Here is a 15,146-nt window from a genome sequence, read left to right on the forward strand (position 1 = left end):
GGCTCCATCGAAGGGGTCATGCTCTCCTCCACCCTGACCCCGGAGCAGCACCATGACTGCCGGCAGCTGCTGGGGCAGTTTGCAGATCTGTTTTCCCTCACCCCTGGAGTCACCCGGTGGTGTGTCCACGATGTAGACACCGGAGACAGCCCGCCTGTAAGACACCCAGATTTCCGAGTGCCCGACCGAGTGCGGGCCTGCATCCAGTCCGAGGTGGCCAGGATGCTAGCGCTGGGGGTAGTCGAACCCTCCGACAGTCCGTGGGCCAGCCCAGTTGTCCTGGTCCCTAAAGCCGCCGCCCCCGGCACGCCCCCGGAGCTCCGGTTCTGTGTTGACTACCGGGGGCTGAATGCCGTCACCAGGACCGCCGCCCATCCCATCCCCCGGGCGGATGAACTGATCGATCGCCTGGGGGCTGCGAAGTATCTCAGCACCTTCGATCTCACGGCCGGGTATTGGCAGATCGGCCTCACCCCTGGAGCGCAAGAGCGATCAGCCTTCTCGACCCCTGATGGCCACTACCATTTCAAGGTGATGCCCTTCGGCATGAAAAACGCCCCGGCCACCTTCCAGAGACTCGTGAATAGAGTGCTGGCCGGGCTAGAAGAGTTCAGCGCCGCCTACCTAGACGACATTGCGGTGTACAGCCTCCGCTGGGATGCACACCTGACCCACCTCCGGGAGGTCCTGTCGGCCCTCCGACGGGCCGGACTAAAAATAAAGGCCAGCAAGTGCCAGATCAGCCAAGGGTCCGTGACGTATCTGGGACACCAGGTGGGGAGCGGCCTGGTGGCTCCCCTCCAGCCAAAGATTGACGCCATCCGGGCCTGGGAGCCCCTAATCACCCAAACAGCCGTCCAAGCCTTCCTGGGGCTCACAGGATACTATCGGCGCTTCATCAAAGACTATGGAAGCATTGTGGGGCCCCTCACAGAACTGACCTTCAAGAAGCTACCCCAGAAGGTGTGCTGGACCCCAGAGTGCCAAGCAGCCTTCGAGACTCTAAAGACTGCCATGTGCACCGCCCCTGTGCTCCAGGCCCCCGACTACAGCCGAGAGTTTGTGGTCCAAACCGACGCCTCGGAGCACGGCATTGGGGCGGCCCTCTCACAAGTGAACTCTGAGGGAATCGACCTTCCCGTTGCCTTCATCAGCCGGCGGCTGCTAGCCAGAGAACAGCGCTGCAGCACCATCGAGAGGGAAGCCTTCGCCGTCGTGTGGGCCCTAAAGAAGCTCCGGCCCTACCTCTTCGGCACCCACTTCCGGGTCCAGACCGACCACCGGCCCCTGCGGTGGTTGATGCATATGCGGGAAGAAAACCCGAAACTGTTGCGATGGTCCATCTCCCTGCAAGGGATGGACTTCACTGTGGAGCATCGCCCCGGCAACGACCACGCCAATGCTGACGGCCTCTCCAGATTCTTCCGCCTCGGCGAGGAGAATCCCCAAGAAGATGGGTGACTCTCCCCTGCCTTCAGCTGGGGGGGACGCGTGTTGGACCCGGCCTCATGGCGTGGTCCTACCCCTCCCGCATGGAGGGCCCAGGCCGACATCGGCCCTCCACCCAGCATCAGGCAGCCCTTTTGCCCGACACTGCAAGCCCCAACATTGCTGGTCCGGTCACCATCCCGGACCCCCCTCTACCGGCCTGGCCCCATCGTGGGCCCCTCACAACCTAAGCACGAGGCCGCGCCCGACTCCATCTTGGGCCCACCACGTCACGACCACGTGGCTCCGGCCCCGGCCCAGGCCCAGCGAAGCCCAGACATCGAGGCGCCAAGATCTACCCAGGTGGTCGAGTGGCCACTCGACAGATCCCGGAGGAGGGGAGTTTCGATGGCCCTCCAACCGTCCCCGGACGCCTGGTATCGATCGCCCCCGGCATCCCTGGGTGCTGGCCCCACCCCCCTGCTGGGTGTCTGGACACCATCTTCCCGGCCCCTCTGACCCCCAGGGCGCGAGGGTCCGGACATCAAAGGACTCCAGTCCTATATCTGGGCCAGCCCCGGAGTAGGACGGCAGTTGTATCCTGGACTGGAAAGCCCTGCTGACGCTGTCACGGCCGACCCCAGAAGAACTCATTTCCTGTAACCTGAAGAGAACCTGAGAGCCTGCTGGCGCTGCCGCGGCCCACCTTTGCCGAACCATCTTGAGAGCCTACTGGCGCTGCCGTGGCCCACCTTTGCCGAACCATCTTGAGAGCCTGCTGGCGCTGCCGCGGCCCACCTTTGCTGAACCATCTTGAGAGCCTGCTGGCGCTGCCGCGGCCCACCTTTGCCGAATCATCTTGAGAGCCTGCTGGCGCTGCCGCGGCCCCCCTTTGCCGAACCATCTTGAGAGCCGGCTGGCGCTGCCGCGGCTCAACCTCTCGGAACCCCCGGCTCGAGGATTGAGAGCTGTGCGCAGGGTATTCCTTCATACACCCCAACCGAGACTGTCCCGCTACCCTGACCCCCCTTTTACCAGACTTTACAGACCCCTCGGTCTACTTGTACATATCGCTGGGAACCAGCAGCCTTTATTTCCTGATAAAGCTTACGAACTCGACTTCTGGTGTGGTGTCCATTTGTAGCGTGTGGTTACTCTGCTGTGCGATCCTAGGAGAGGGCCCTCACTCAGGAGGCCTCTCAGTAACGTTCGGCTACTTCTTGACGGAGAGGTGGACCTAGGGGTGGTCAGTCAGATATCTTCTGCCTCCCCCGGGGTCGCCTTTCTAACAGCCGCCTATCTGGACGATATTGCGGTGTACAGCCTCTGTTGGGACGAGCACCTGACCCACCTCTGGAAGGTCCTGACTGCCCTCCAACGGGCCAGACTAACAATAAAAGCCAGCAAGTGCCAGATCGGTCAAGGGTCCGTGACCTATCTGGGACACCAAGTGGGGAGCGGCCAAGTGGCTCCCCTTCAACCCAAGATCGACGCCATCCAGGCCTGGGAGCCCCCCGTCACCCAGACCGCCGTCCGAGCTTTCCTGGGGCTCACTGAATACTATCGGCGGTTCATAAAGAACTATGGGAGCATTGTGGGGCCCCTCACAGAACTAACCTCCAAGAGACTACCCCCGAAGGTGCACTGGACCCCCGAGTGCCAAGTAGCCTTTGAGACACTAAAGACTGCCATGTGCACCGCCCCGGTGCTCCAGGCCCCCGACTACAGCCGAGAGTTCATCGTCCAAACTGACGCCTCGGAACACGGCATTGGGGCCGTACTGTCCCAAATGAACTCGGACGGAGTTGACCTTCCTGTGGCCTTCATCAGCCGGCGCCTGCTAGCCCGAGAACAACGATGGAGCACCATCGAGAGGGAAGCATTCGCCGTCGTATGGGCCCTAAAGAAGCTCCGGCCCTACCTCTTCGGCACCCACTTCCGAGTACAGACCAACCACCGGCCCCTGCGGTGGTTGATGCAGATGCGGGGCGAGAACCCGAAGTTGCTACGTTGGTCCATCTCCCTCCAAGGGATGAACTTCACCGTGGAACATCGCCCTGGCGACGACCACGCCAATGCTGACGGCCTCTCCAGATTCTTCCGCCTTGGTGAGGAGAATCCCCAAGAAGATGGGTGACTCTCCCCTGCCTTCAGCTGGGGGGGACGCGTGTTGGACCCGGCCTCGTGGCGTGGTCCTACCCCTCCCGCATGGCGGGCCCCGCACAACATCGGCCCACCATCCAGCCCGGGTCGGCCTCGGGCACACCTCTGCACGCCCTCCAAACCACCAGGTCCGCCACCCGGCGGCCCACAACCACTGACACGGCCCCCTCGGACCGCCCCAGCATTACCGGTCCGGTGCCCACCCCGGACCCTCATTCCAGGCCCGACGCCATCTTGGGCCCATCACGTCACAGACACGTGGTCCCGGACCAGCCGCGGCCACGGCCCCAGCGAGCCCGCCATCGAGGCACCAAGAACCCTCCGTGTGGTAGAGTGGCCACTCCACCAGAGACAAGGAGAGGGGAGTTTCGATGGCTCTCCAACCATCCCCGGATGCCTGGTTTCGATCACCCTCCGGCCTCCCTGGGCTCCGGCTCCACCCCCCTGCTGGGTGTCTGGACACCATCATCCCGGCCCCTCTGACCCCCAGGCGAGAGGGTCCGGACATCAAAGGACTCCAGACATATATCTGGGCCAGCCCCGGAGTAGGACGGCAGTTGTATCCCGGAGTCGAGAAGCCCTGCTGACGCTGTCGCGGCTGACCCTGAGACGAACTCCCCTTGCTGCTCTACCTGGAACCTGCTGCCGCGGTCCATCTTTATATAATAGATAAAGATTGAAAACTATATCTACGTGTGGTGTATATTTGTAGTGGTGTGGTTACCCTGCTGTACGATTCTAGGAGAGGGACCTCCCGTCGGAGGCCTCTCGACATCGCTCGGTCCCTTCTCGGAAGGAGGGGTAGACCTAGGGGTGGTCAGTCAGACACCTTCTGCCTCCCCCTGGTTCGCCTTTCTAACAGATATGCTACAAAATGAGATGAGGCCTAGGCCTTATTCCTTTTTTGTACCCATTTCTATGGTATTTTTTATTTACCGGGGATTCCCATCTCGACGAAGGGGAATGATACAAGCAATGGGAATCTATGAAAGTTACCAATACTGGAGAACCAAAGTTACAGGTAAGTAACTTGTTTTCTTAACAGGATTTGGGTGGAAACGACTTTATAATTTCAAAAAACAAAAAAAGAAAGTTGGTGATATCATCAAATAATTTACTTGAAATGTCATCAGTAATGGCCTCGGGACATTTAAGATGTCATCAGTGATATGGGTGAGATCATGACAAATGCGATGGCGGAGGGTGAGTCATGGATTGTGTAGCGAAAAATAACTGCCCAGTTTGATTTGTTTTTCGATTTCGTTTTTTAACCAAAACATTATTTTAACGGTTTTTGTCATGAAATATATGAAGTTTCTTTTTTTGACATATGTTAATATCTTCTAAGAGAAGAATCAATAACTTATCCCTAACAATTTTTTTCAGTGGGGAATATGGTGCAGGAACTGAAACCCCGAGGAGGACAAGTTTCCTTGCAGTGCATTTGTGGAGGAGAGCAAGGTACACAGAAGGGCCAGCAAACATGAAAGTCTATCTCTATGCATGGCTCCATTCTGGTGAGCTGTGGTGTATGCGTAAAGTGCAATCCACCCACAAAGGATGTTACTGCAGGAGGGGTTGTGGAGCTGTTAAGGCAAATCTCAGATTTCTGGTGAGTCTGCATGTCTGATCTCATTCATGTACCACAGGAGTAAATGTATCTAGACCTTAATGATAGAAAAAAGGGCAATGCTCCTATAGCCCCTGAACCTCGAGGGCGTATGAAGGGCTTGCCACTTGCCATTCGCATTACCACTGGTAATGCGGGTTACATTACCTCACGTTGGTACCCTGTATTGCAGTCTGTTTCCTCACAGAAACCAAACTATCTGGGACAAATGAACATGTGGTTGAGGTAGGTTGTGAGCAGCAGGCCAGTGTTGTTGTTAAGTCTGGAAGTGGGGTGTTGTTACCCCCACATTGGAAATCAGTCTGCACATGTATTGTCTGCTGTGGAAGCTTAGATGTGGGCCCTAGGCTCAGTGTCTTTGGTGGTGGATGGGGGAGCGTTGTTTCCTTTCACTGTGGTCCCTGGTATCTGGAGTGACGAGTAGAGGGGACGAAGAGCCTAAACACCCCACCACCCACCGAAGCATGCTTCTGCTATCCCCCAAACTACAATGCACCCAAGTATCTGCGATCATAACCTAGTTTTCTAGGTGTTGGATTGTGGTGTTGCAAATGGGGGATGCCAGTAATGTGGAGGACAGTACCCTCATCAAAGGAATTTTTGGCCTTTACACTGTCTTGTCCTCGATGAAAAATAAACAACAAAGTAACACATAAACAATACAACAACATAACACTTTCTACTTTTGAATCAAGAGCAGTAAAGCAACAAAATCTTACCTCACAACAGAGAGCCGCCCAACACTGTCCAGGATAGGTTACTTCTTTTTAATGGGCTGCTTCCTTCTACAGCTGGCAGGCCATCGCAGTGGGCTATTGCACCTGCTGTTGAGATCTATTTGTAATCTGAACACCACAGACCTAAATTCTGTCAGGAACTGCTCTACTCTTTGGTACTCCAAGGCCCATAAAAAAGCTTAGTTGAGTTAGTGCCCATTCTACCAAAGGGTGTAATGCACAATGCTATAAAAAGAAACTTGGTGGCTCCAGGTGCAGCATAAACCAAGAACACTAGTATTCCTGTTTTATCTGCTATACCCTAAAGCGAGCTAACAGAAACTGCACCACCTCAGAGGAAACTGACATTTTTTGACTGAAATTGGAAGTGGCTGACATATTGCATCGAGAAGAATCAGAAGTGTGAGACTACAATTTGTTCTATTGCTTACCTTAGTTGACTAACTTATATCTAACATACTTAGTAGGGTTTTCAGCCAGCCCTCCTCATTGATTTGAATGCTGTTGTGTCCTTCATTTTTTTCCCACCCACTACACCATACAGCATAGGACAGTGGGTCAACCAACTACAGCCATTGGCTAATATCACTGTGAGTGACTGCAGTTTGCTCTTTAACAAGAAGCACATCTGCACGCAAAATAGTTGCCTTTAGAAATAGGGACTATTATGGCAATATGTACTTTTTGTGAGACCACAAAATAGTTTTCTTGTTAGCCATTTTTTTATATTGGCCAGCGCCTGGCAGCTCATAAAACAATTACGTTTGACAAAACCTATCAAAAAAACAAGCGTATACAAGGCTGAACAGCTTGTAGCCAATGACAGCCTTTTTTTTTTTACTTTGCCAATGCTTGTTTTAGCATACATACCAAAGTGGGCTGATGGAAGCTTATAAAAAACGGTTTGTAGTTATTCATAAACATGTTCCATAACTGCATAACGTTTAGGCCTCACCTCAGCATTTCCTCAGGCGGATAGGGCTACATTTGGCCATGGTATGCAGTGCAGGTGCTGCTGTACATAGTTATGATTGTTGATAGTCTGAATGATTTTTCACTTGCTTACATTTTAGGAGACTACAGCTTCCTTGAATAAAAAGAAGGGTTCCAGTAAGTACAATAAATATGACAGAGGCTGCACAACTTAGTCTTGTAGTGAAACAAATACATGCTTAGACGTCTTTCGCTTTCTAACTCCTAATTTAGGAAGGGGTCAGGCCTTTTATGACTGTAAACATGTTTAATTGAAGAGCTGCTTCCTAGTTTAATGGAAACACTGCTTTGTTTGTAACCGAAAAACTGCTTACCCAGGTTAAACTGAATAAGTGTACAAAACAGCTATGGATGCAATATTCGAATAAATCTCAGCCACTGGCAATCACACAAGGCCACATCTAAATACATCATTAATTTGCACACCATGGCACCTCAATCTGGACACAGCTAGATGTGAATCATTATTTCCACTGCTCTAATAGGAACAGTCTAGCCTAAACTTCAAAGACAGGTCCTCCCTGAACTGGAACACAAGCAACCCAGGACAGGTTTTGCCCTAATTATGGGCTCATCAGCTGGGTACTGCTTGGTTCCAGTGAGAGAGTGGGCACGGAACCCACGTCTGGGCATACCCATTCTACTTAGGGTGACACAATAAGTACACAATTCAATGATGGATGGACTGCTTGAATTAATCTCATCGACTGGTAATCACTCGGAGCTGTATCCCAATCCATTGTTATTTTGCACACCATGCCACAGCAATATGCAAATCAGCCTTGACCATGCTCCAATAGGAACAGACCAGTCTGAACTGCCAACTCAGGTACTCCCTGAATCGGGACACAGCCAACCCAGGACTGTTTGTGTCCTAGTTATGGGGTCATCACCTGGTTACAGCTTGGTTCCAGTGACACAGTGGGTACAGAACACACATCTGGGTATTCCTATGCCACTTCGGGCAACTCAATAAGTATATAAAACAGTTATGGATGGAATTGCAGACACTAGGTTTTCCATCACTTTATTTTTTAATTCTATAAAATTATACTATGTTTCTCCTAGTTCTCTCATTCCTATGCAGGCTTCTAATTAGCTCAGTGTGCAGTTAAATTAGCAGATTGGAGGCTTGAAGAAGTTATGTTTTACCTAGAAGAGGTTAATGTGAACACAACCATACACTCAACTGAAGAAGACTTAACAGTGCCCTCAAGACCTCTCATACTGAAGAAAGCCTTGTCTCATACTATTTTAGAGTGTGTAGCCATTAACAGATCTTTGTGACAGTGGTCAAGGGTGCAATGGCCGCTTTGCAACAATCAGCTTGCTCTGTGGTAAAACTGTGAAGATACGACTTCCCACAGCACTGTGCCCCGAGGCCCACCTGTTATCTGTTTACATTTGGTCCCACCTGGTTACAGATATCCCACCAATCTTCACCACTCGCTCCTTCCTCTGGAAGCCTTTTCAACTCCCCAAAGACAAAATGGCAGCAGATCAAAACACAAGCTTTTATTTCAACCATAGCTTTGTACAATTCCAGCTCCCGGACCTCATGGCGTGTGAGTCGAGCCATCACAATCAGGTTGTACAGTGTCTTTTTGGGGGGCTTGAGAGCAGGTAAAGGGGAAAGCAGTTAAGGGGAGCATCTCAGAGATGTTTCAGATAGGTTGGTTTGGAGGGCTTTGGCAGAGATAGCAGGGCCACATAGAATACATATATCCCTCCTCATATATCCGGATGGGCAGGCTGAAGAAATCTGCTTCAACAGGCGCGCTTCACAAAGTGCTTCAAAAAAGGCCATTTTGGTGAGTTTGTCACATGTTCCCACAGTGCTGGACAGGCAGAGAAATTGCAGTTTGCTGTTCGAACTGAGGATGAAATCATAAACGGATATCCTGTGGGGTAGAAAAGATTCCTGTTGACAAAGTTGTTTCTCCACTCTTGGAGCAAGGGGCAACATAGGAATAACACAGGGACAGTGCCTGCCTGGAAGCTCATGGTTCCTGCAGTCCAAAGCTCAACCAGAAGAAGGCACTCCAGGGAGCCTTGTAAAGTTACATTGTTGGAGCTCCCAGATCATGCAGCCACATATGTTCCAGCAGGAGGTGCTGTAGATAATGTATATAATAGTGATGCTGGCTTTGGGGTGGCTACCAGCATCTGCAGGCCCTGTCTCTTACCTGCAAGGAATTTTTGGGAAGTGAAATGCGGCTATTCTCCAGAACAAAATCCATAAACCAGAGACTACGCACAGCACTCAGAAGTGGGATCTTTACATACAAAAAACCCTATTCAATTTTTTACAAAATTGTTTCTTCTTCATCTAACAAGATTATAATAGAAAAATAAATCCTCTTTTTTTAGACAATCTGGAGGCCAGCGGGCAGAGTCTGTGTCCGGCACTTGCTTTACGTCATTGGGCGCCGGCTGCGGGTACGCTTGGTCCGCCTGGTGGGCGGGAATCCAACCACCTCGAAATGCTGGTGCTCTGCCTGGTTCGGGAAAGGCCTCTGTCCCCGGTAGAGGCGCTTGATAAAGTGTGCTTCCCGCTGATTCTGTCGGCTCCGTGATGCCTTCCGTGGACGTCCCCTGCGGGTGAAGGCCATATACCAGCCACTGTAGCGTGCACTCTGGAAGGCAGTGTAGTTGTTCTCCAGCACAATCTCGGTGAAAATGCAATCCCGACCCTTGCCATTGGGCTACAAGGAGGGAAATGGGACAGTTACAAAAGGTGGATTAATTATCACACTGGCAGCTTATGCACTTCACATGGCAACTAATGAACATAAACATTAATCAGAATACCCAACACAGCCCCATTAACCGGTTGATGGATATCATGGCTCTCCCAACACAACTACTAACTTCAGTTACCACAGTGGCATAACAGCCTCACAGGCAATGTACAAGGCAGTTAAAATGGACAGCAATTAAATGCTTTTAGAAACATCATTGTCCACACCTATTAAACTCTACAATACATTGAACTATTATTTAAAAACACCAATTGCAAACCCTTTTCTTCATTAGTACACACAGGTTAAACCTACGACGTTCTCCCAGCAGTACTTAATCAGGGGTGTGGAATTAAATAAACTATCTACTTGTCCGTGGGACAGGTTGCTTCATAAAACTACTTGTCCTGTAACAAAATCTATTTGTCCCTTTGGTGCCATGTAGTGCGGCGACAAATTATGGCAGCAATCTCATTACATAAGAGCTCTGATAATAGCCTCTCTGATTATGCCAGAGCTCATACCATAGTAGGGTTTGAATACTAGCAATCACCTTCTTTTGCTACTTTTCCACAGATCTACATACTGGGGCTGGAGGTAGCGGTAAGCAATAGTTCCCCCTGCCATTTTGAGTCTGTGCAAACCTACTAACTTACATGGATTATGGGCTTTAATCAGCTTGCCTCCAATATTTTCCCACATAGAGAATGATTGGAAATGTACTCCTGACAAGAGCAGAGGTAAAACCTCTTCCAGGGTTGGGGAAAAAAAAGGGGTAGATGAGAAAGTGAACTTTTTACAGCGCAACAGATTTTCGCACGAGAAAATCTACACATGTATATTTGTCAGTGATAAACTGCAGTTTACAAATATTTTGTAGGAGTACAAGTTCCTGACTACTTCTTTAAATTCTCGTGAATTCATGAAAGCCATAAATCATCACTACTGCAAGGACAGATAGCATGGGTGCACTTTTGCGACTTTCTTTCAACATTGGGTCCCTATTTAGGTCTGGCATTTTTGTTAATTAAAATTCTATCTCTCTCTCCATCTACCAGCTAGCTTGACTGCGAGTGACAGCATTCTGCTCTTTTACAAGGAGCATATTAGCACGCACAGTAGTCTTGTTCAGTGACAGGAACTACTGGGGCAATGTTTGGTTTTTGAGACCAAAAATATTTTTGCTTTTGCTAATGCTTGTTATAATGATGAGGGCCCGGCAGCTCCCACAATAATAACGTTTTACAAAACCCACTTCAAAACTAAGCACGCACTGACATAACCAAAAGGCTGACCACCAAAGTCATACCTGTTGGCTTTGCCGATACTTGTTTATATTTATGTTCGCTAAAATGTTGTTGCAACTGGTTACACTTATTTTCCATTATGAATATTTTTGGGAAATACTAGCATGCATCAACACATTTTGCTAAACGATGCTTTAAAGAAATGGTCTGAAGTCTGCCTATACTGTGTTTAAGAAAATCTACGGCTGTTCTAATATGGGACATCAGATATAGGTCTTTAAATGGACTTGTTAATAGGGCCTTCTTGGGGTAAGAGTCAGCTCTGTTGGAACAAGACCCCTTCTCAAATCTTCCCTAACTAATGATCTATGTGCTATGTCTTTAGGAAGATCTACTGGGCTCAAGTAATCTATTCATGGCCAAGAATCCACACAGCGGGTTAACAGAGATGTGACACAGCTACTGAGGCATCAGCTATTCATGCAGTGCTAAAAAGACTACGATAAGCTGGTTTATCATGAACTATAGTAGGTATCTCTGATTTCTTGAGTGAAGAACTGGGGAGAGGATGTAGCCTAACGGCTAGGGCGGTCAACCTCAAATCTGGGGAACAGGGTTCGAGTCTCGGAAAAGATGCTCCTGTGATTCTGGGGAAATCACTTAATCTCCCCGTGCCCAACAAAAACTAATGTGTCGTCATGTAATGCAATTGGTGTGCATGTAGAGTGCTCTGATACCTGATTTCGGATTAAGTTCGCGCTGTATAAAACTTCAGAAAAAAAGAACTGCCAGTGAGGAGGCATAAACTGTGAGGAGGATCAGGCTCAGCTTTTTTTCCTACATTTTATTTATTCAGCTTTTTATAACATGACATTCACAACTTTTTTTGCATTACAGTCAAAACATGTATACATCTTCCTAGTACATTGTTTTATATCTAAAAGCATTGTCATTAAAAATGTGTCCTGATTATCTGATAAATAATATGAATTACAGTACAGACAAATAACTGCATCACACCACAGTGCATCTTAATTTCAACCATCCTGCCCTGGGTTCTTATGAACTGGTAAATCTTGAAATACCTGGCCTATGTAAACAAAGTGCTCACATCGGGATAGTACACTTAATTTTACAAGCTATCTCCAGTGTCCCTCCTCACCTCACCCGTCTGCAAGAGTCTATGTATCGTCTCATGTAGCAAGGAGGTAAGCCTTCAGGGTTTCCCATATATCCGTTGGTCTAGAAGTTGGTGGGAGTAGTTCTGCATATGTAAGTGATTGTTCTTGCCATTATATCAATTATTGTATCCATTCTTTAAATTTGGGCGCCTTACCTCTTCCCTATTTACAGGCAACCTTTCATTTGACGATTAATAGCCCCAACGTCAAATGTTTCTCATGTGGTGCCTTTAATTCTTTAGTGTAGCCTTTAATGTCTGTAATCGGGGCTATCTGGATTGGAGATGTCACCATTTGTGACAATGCTGCGAATACCTGGTGCCAGTACTCGTTAATGTCAGGGCATTCCCACGCAAGGTGAAGGAACCCAGCGCTTTATTTTTTGCACCGCTCGCAACTATCATTGTCCCTTAAATGGAATTTGTGCAATCTAACCGGAGTGTAATATAGGTGATGTAAGAACTTATGATGGATCATTCGTAACCTACTATTAGCTGTGATATCACCAAGTTGTTTGCAGCAATATTCCCATTGCTGGTTCGAAGGTGTCAAGCCTAGTTCTGCTTCCCATTGTGTGCGTGATGGTGTCTGTTTGTGTGCAGTGATATATAAGACAGGTAACATGTTGAGGTGGTTCTGATTGCAATGTCTCATCGAATGGCAGGAAGACCTGCGGCTCTTGTGGGAATTCTGGGGTGGCAGCCCTGACACTTTGTCTAAGTCTCACGTACATGAATAGCTCCATCACTGGGAGTGTATTATCCCGAAAGAACTGTTCTTTAGATAAGAATATCCCGCCATCATACAGGTCTCCCCATGTCTGTACCTGAAATGTATCTAGGACTTGCCTACAGATCCCGTCATATGTAACTTTGAGCTCCGGGTGGTACTGTATAGGTAAGCTGGATGGATAAAGCATTGGGATATCTAGTTTATGGGCAAGTTTTCTCCATTCAGTGGTATTGCATGACACCGTTGTGGGGTCGGCGTCTCGCTGTTTAGGCTGTACGGCAATGAACCCGGAAAGGGGAGTGGGGTCCATGTATCCCATTTCGACTGCTTGATGTGGCATGAATGGGGGTGGATAGAAGCAGTATGTTGTAAAATGTGCCTGTGCACACAAATAATATAGCTCTAGGTCAGGTACTTCGAATCCTCCTTGTGAAAAAGGGAGTGTCAGCACTTTCCATCTTAGCCTGGGTTGCCTGCCTACCCACACCAGTCAAATCATTTACTTCTTCAAGGCTACGAAATATATTTTCCTGGGACTATAAGGAATATTTGTGAACAGGTAAAGCATTTTGGGCAGTACCACCATTTTTATTAGTGACACTCTCCCTGCATGGATAATGGCAGAGCTATCCAGCGGGTGACGGAATCTGTCAGGGAATCTAAAGTTCTGCCGTAGTTTATACGCATGATTTCGGTTTTATCTCTGGTAATCTTAATGCCCACATATTTAATTTCCGTAGTGTTCCATTCCAAAGGATAATCTAATGCATGGGGAATAACCTTATCGTTGAGAGGAAATATTTGCAATTTACTCCAGTTCATATGTATTCCGGAGAGTTCTCCAAACTGGATGAATTCACATAATAATCGGTTCAAATTCTCTTGTGAATCTCTGATGTGTAGGGTTATGTCTTCGGCATATAACGATATGAGGATATGCCTAGTGGGATATCCAGGTGCATGTTCCTTAAGGTGTTGCCTCAATCTGCCTGCCAACGACTCTATGGCGAGAGCAAATATTCACAGAGATAGAGGGCAGCCTTGCCATGTACCTCTGGTGAGTTTGAAGAGTGATGAACAGGGGCCATTAAGGAGGACAGTAGCTAGGGGCTGCTGGTATAATAGTTCTATCCATTTGAGAAATCCTGGGGGTAGTCCCATGCGTCGGAGCGGACTCGCAAGATAGTCCCATTCCACAGAATCGAACACCTTAGTGGCGTCTAGAAAAACTGTCACTGAATCTAATTCTGAGGCAATGACCTGTATAATTGCGAACAGCGTTCGGAGGTTATGAGATTTTGCCTGTCCCGGTATAAAACTAGCTTGATCTGGCCACGCCAGGTTACCGACCAAGAGATTCAGCCTATTGGAGAGAACCTTGGCCAAGATCTTGGTGTGACAGTTGATTAAAGAGAGTAGTCTGTAAGATTTGCGTGTTTAGCTGGCTTACCCGGCTTGAGCAGCGAGGTTATCATGGCCTCTCTCATGATTAATGGCAGTATGCCTTCCTCACTTGCCTCCTCAAACACTTTTTAAAAAATTGGGACTAAATGTACTGCATAAGTCTTATAGAACTCAACTGGGAGTCATTCCGAGCCGGGGGCTCAGCCTGACTTCATTTGCATAATATAAAAACCGTGGATATTTCGTCTGTCTCAAGATCTGCAGCCAGGAACTCTCGTTGGGAATCTCCCAACCAGCCGAGTGCAATATCCTCTAAATATGGGAGAAGGTCGAGGGGTTGCTTTCTTTGTGAGGTGTACATTGTAGAATAATAGGTCTTATAAATGCACAAAAGGTCTGTGGAACTCCTATGGAGTGTACCCTCAGCATCATAAATTTCAGTCACATAATTGGAGAACCTGGGGTGTCTGATGTAGTCCGCTAGGGCTTTCCCAGGGCGATCCCCTTCTCCATAGTTTCGTGCCTCGAAGCATTTACCCGTAAACTTGCATTCTCTCTCCGCTGTGTCTTTGTATTCAGTGATTTAGTCTCCAAGGGCAGCCTTTCTAGCTCCTCCAGCAGTAGATGTAGTTATTTCCTGTTCTAGAATTTTAGTTTTGACATCCAACTTTCCTAGTTAGTTGCGGATGTCCCGCAATATGCCTCCCCCATTGAAGATGCAGAGTCCCCTCGTGGTAATTTTGAAGGCTTCCCATACCATAGTAATTTTTGCCACAGAATCTATATTACATTCAAAGAATTCTTGAATTTCTTGTCCTATTTCGACTTGAAATGCGGTGTCTAGTAAGGATGTTGGATTAAGTCTCCAATTGCTATATGGGGCCCCTCTC

The 15,146-nt window shown here is 48.7% G+C and overlaps 1 protein-coding gene across 1 annotated transcript in view; it reads right to left on the reverse strand.

The window, feature by feature from the left end:
* Positions 1-8,548: 8,548 nt before the first annotated feature.
* Positions 8,549-15,146, reverse strand: part of FGF17 (fibroblast growth factor 17) — a 164,921-nt gene continuing 158,323 nt past the window's right edge. The window contains exon 6 of the mRNA XM_078665493.1: positions 8,549-9,656. Within this exon, the coding sequence (XP_078521619.1) occupies positions 9,366-9,656 (291 nt within the window). The 3' untranslated portion in view covers positions 8,549-9,365. The remainder of the gene's footprint in view (positions 9,657-15,146) is intronic.

The sequence above is a fragment of the Lissotriton helveticus genome, chromosome 11, assembly GCF_964261635.1.
Source record: "Lissotriton helveticus chromosome 11, aLisHel1.1, whole genome shotgun sequence".
Lineage (NCBI taxonomy): Eukaryota > Metazoa > Chordata > Amphibia > Caudata > Salamandridae > Lissotriton > Lissotriton helveticus.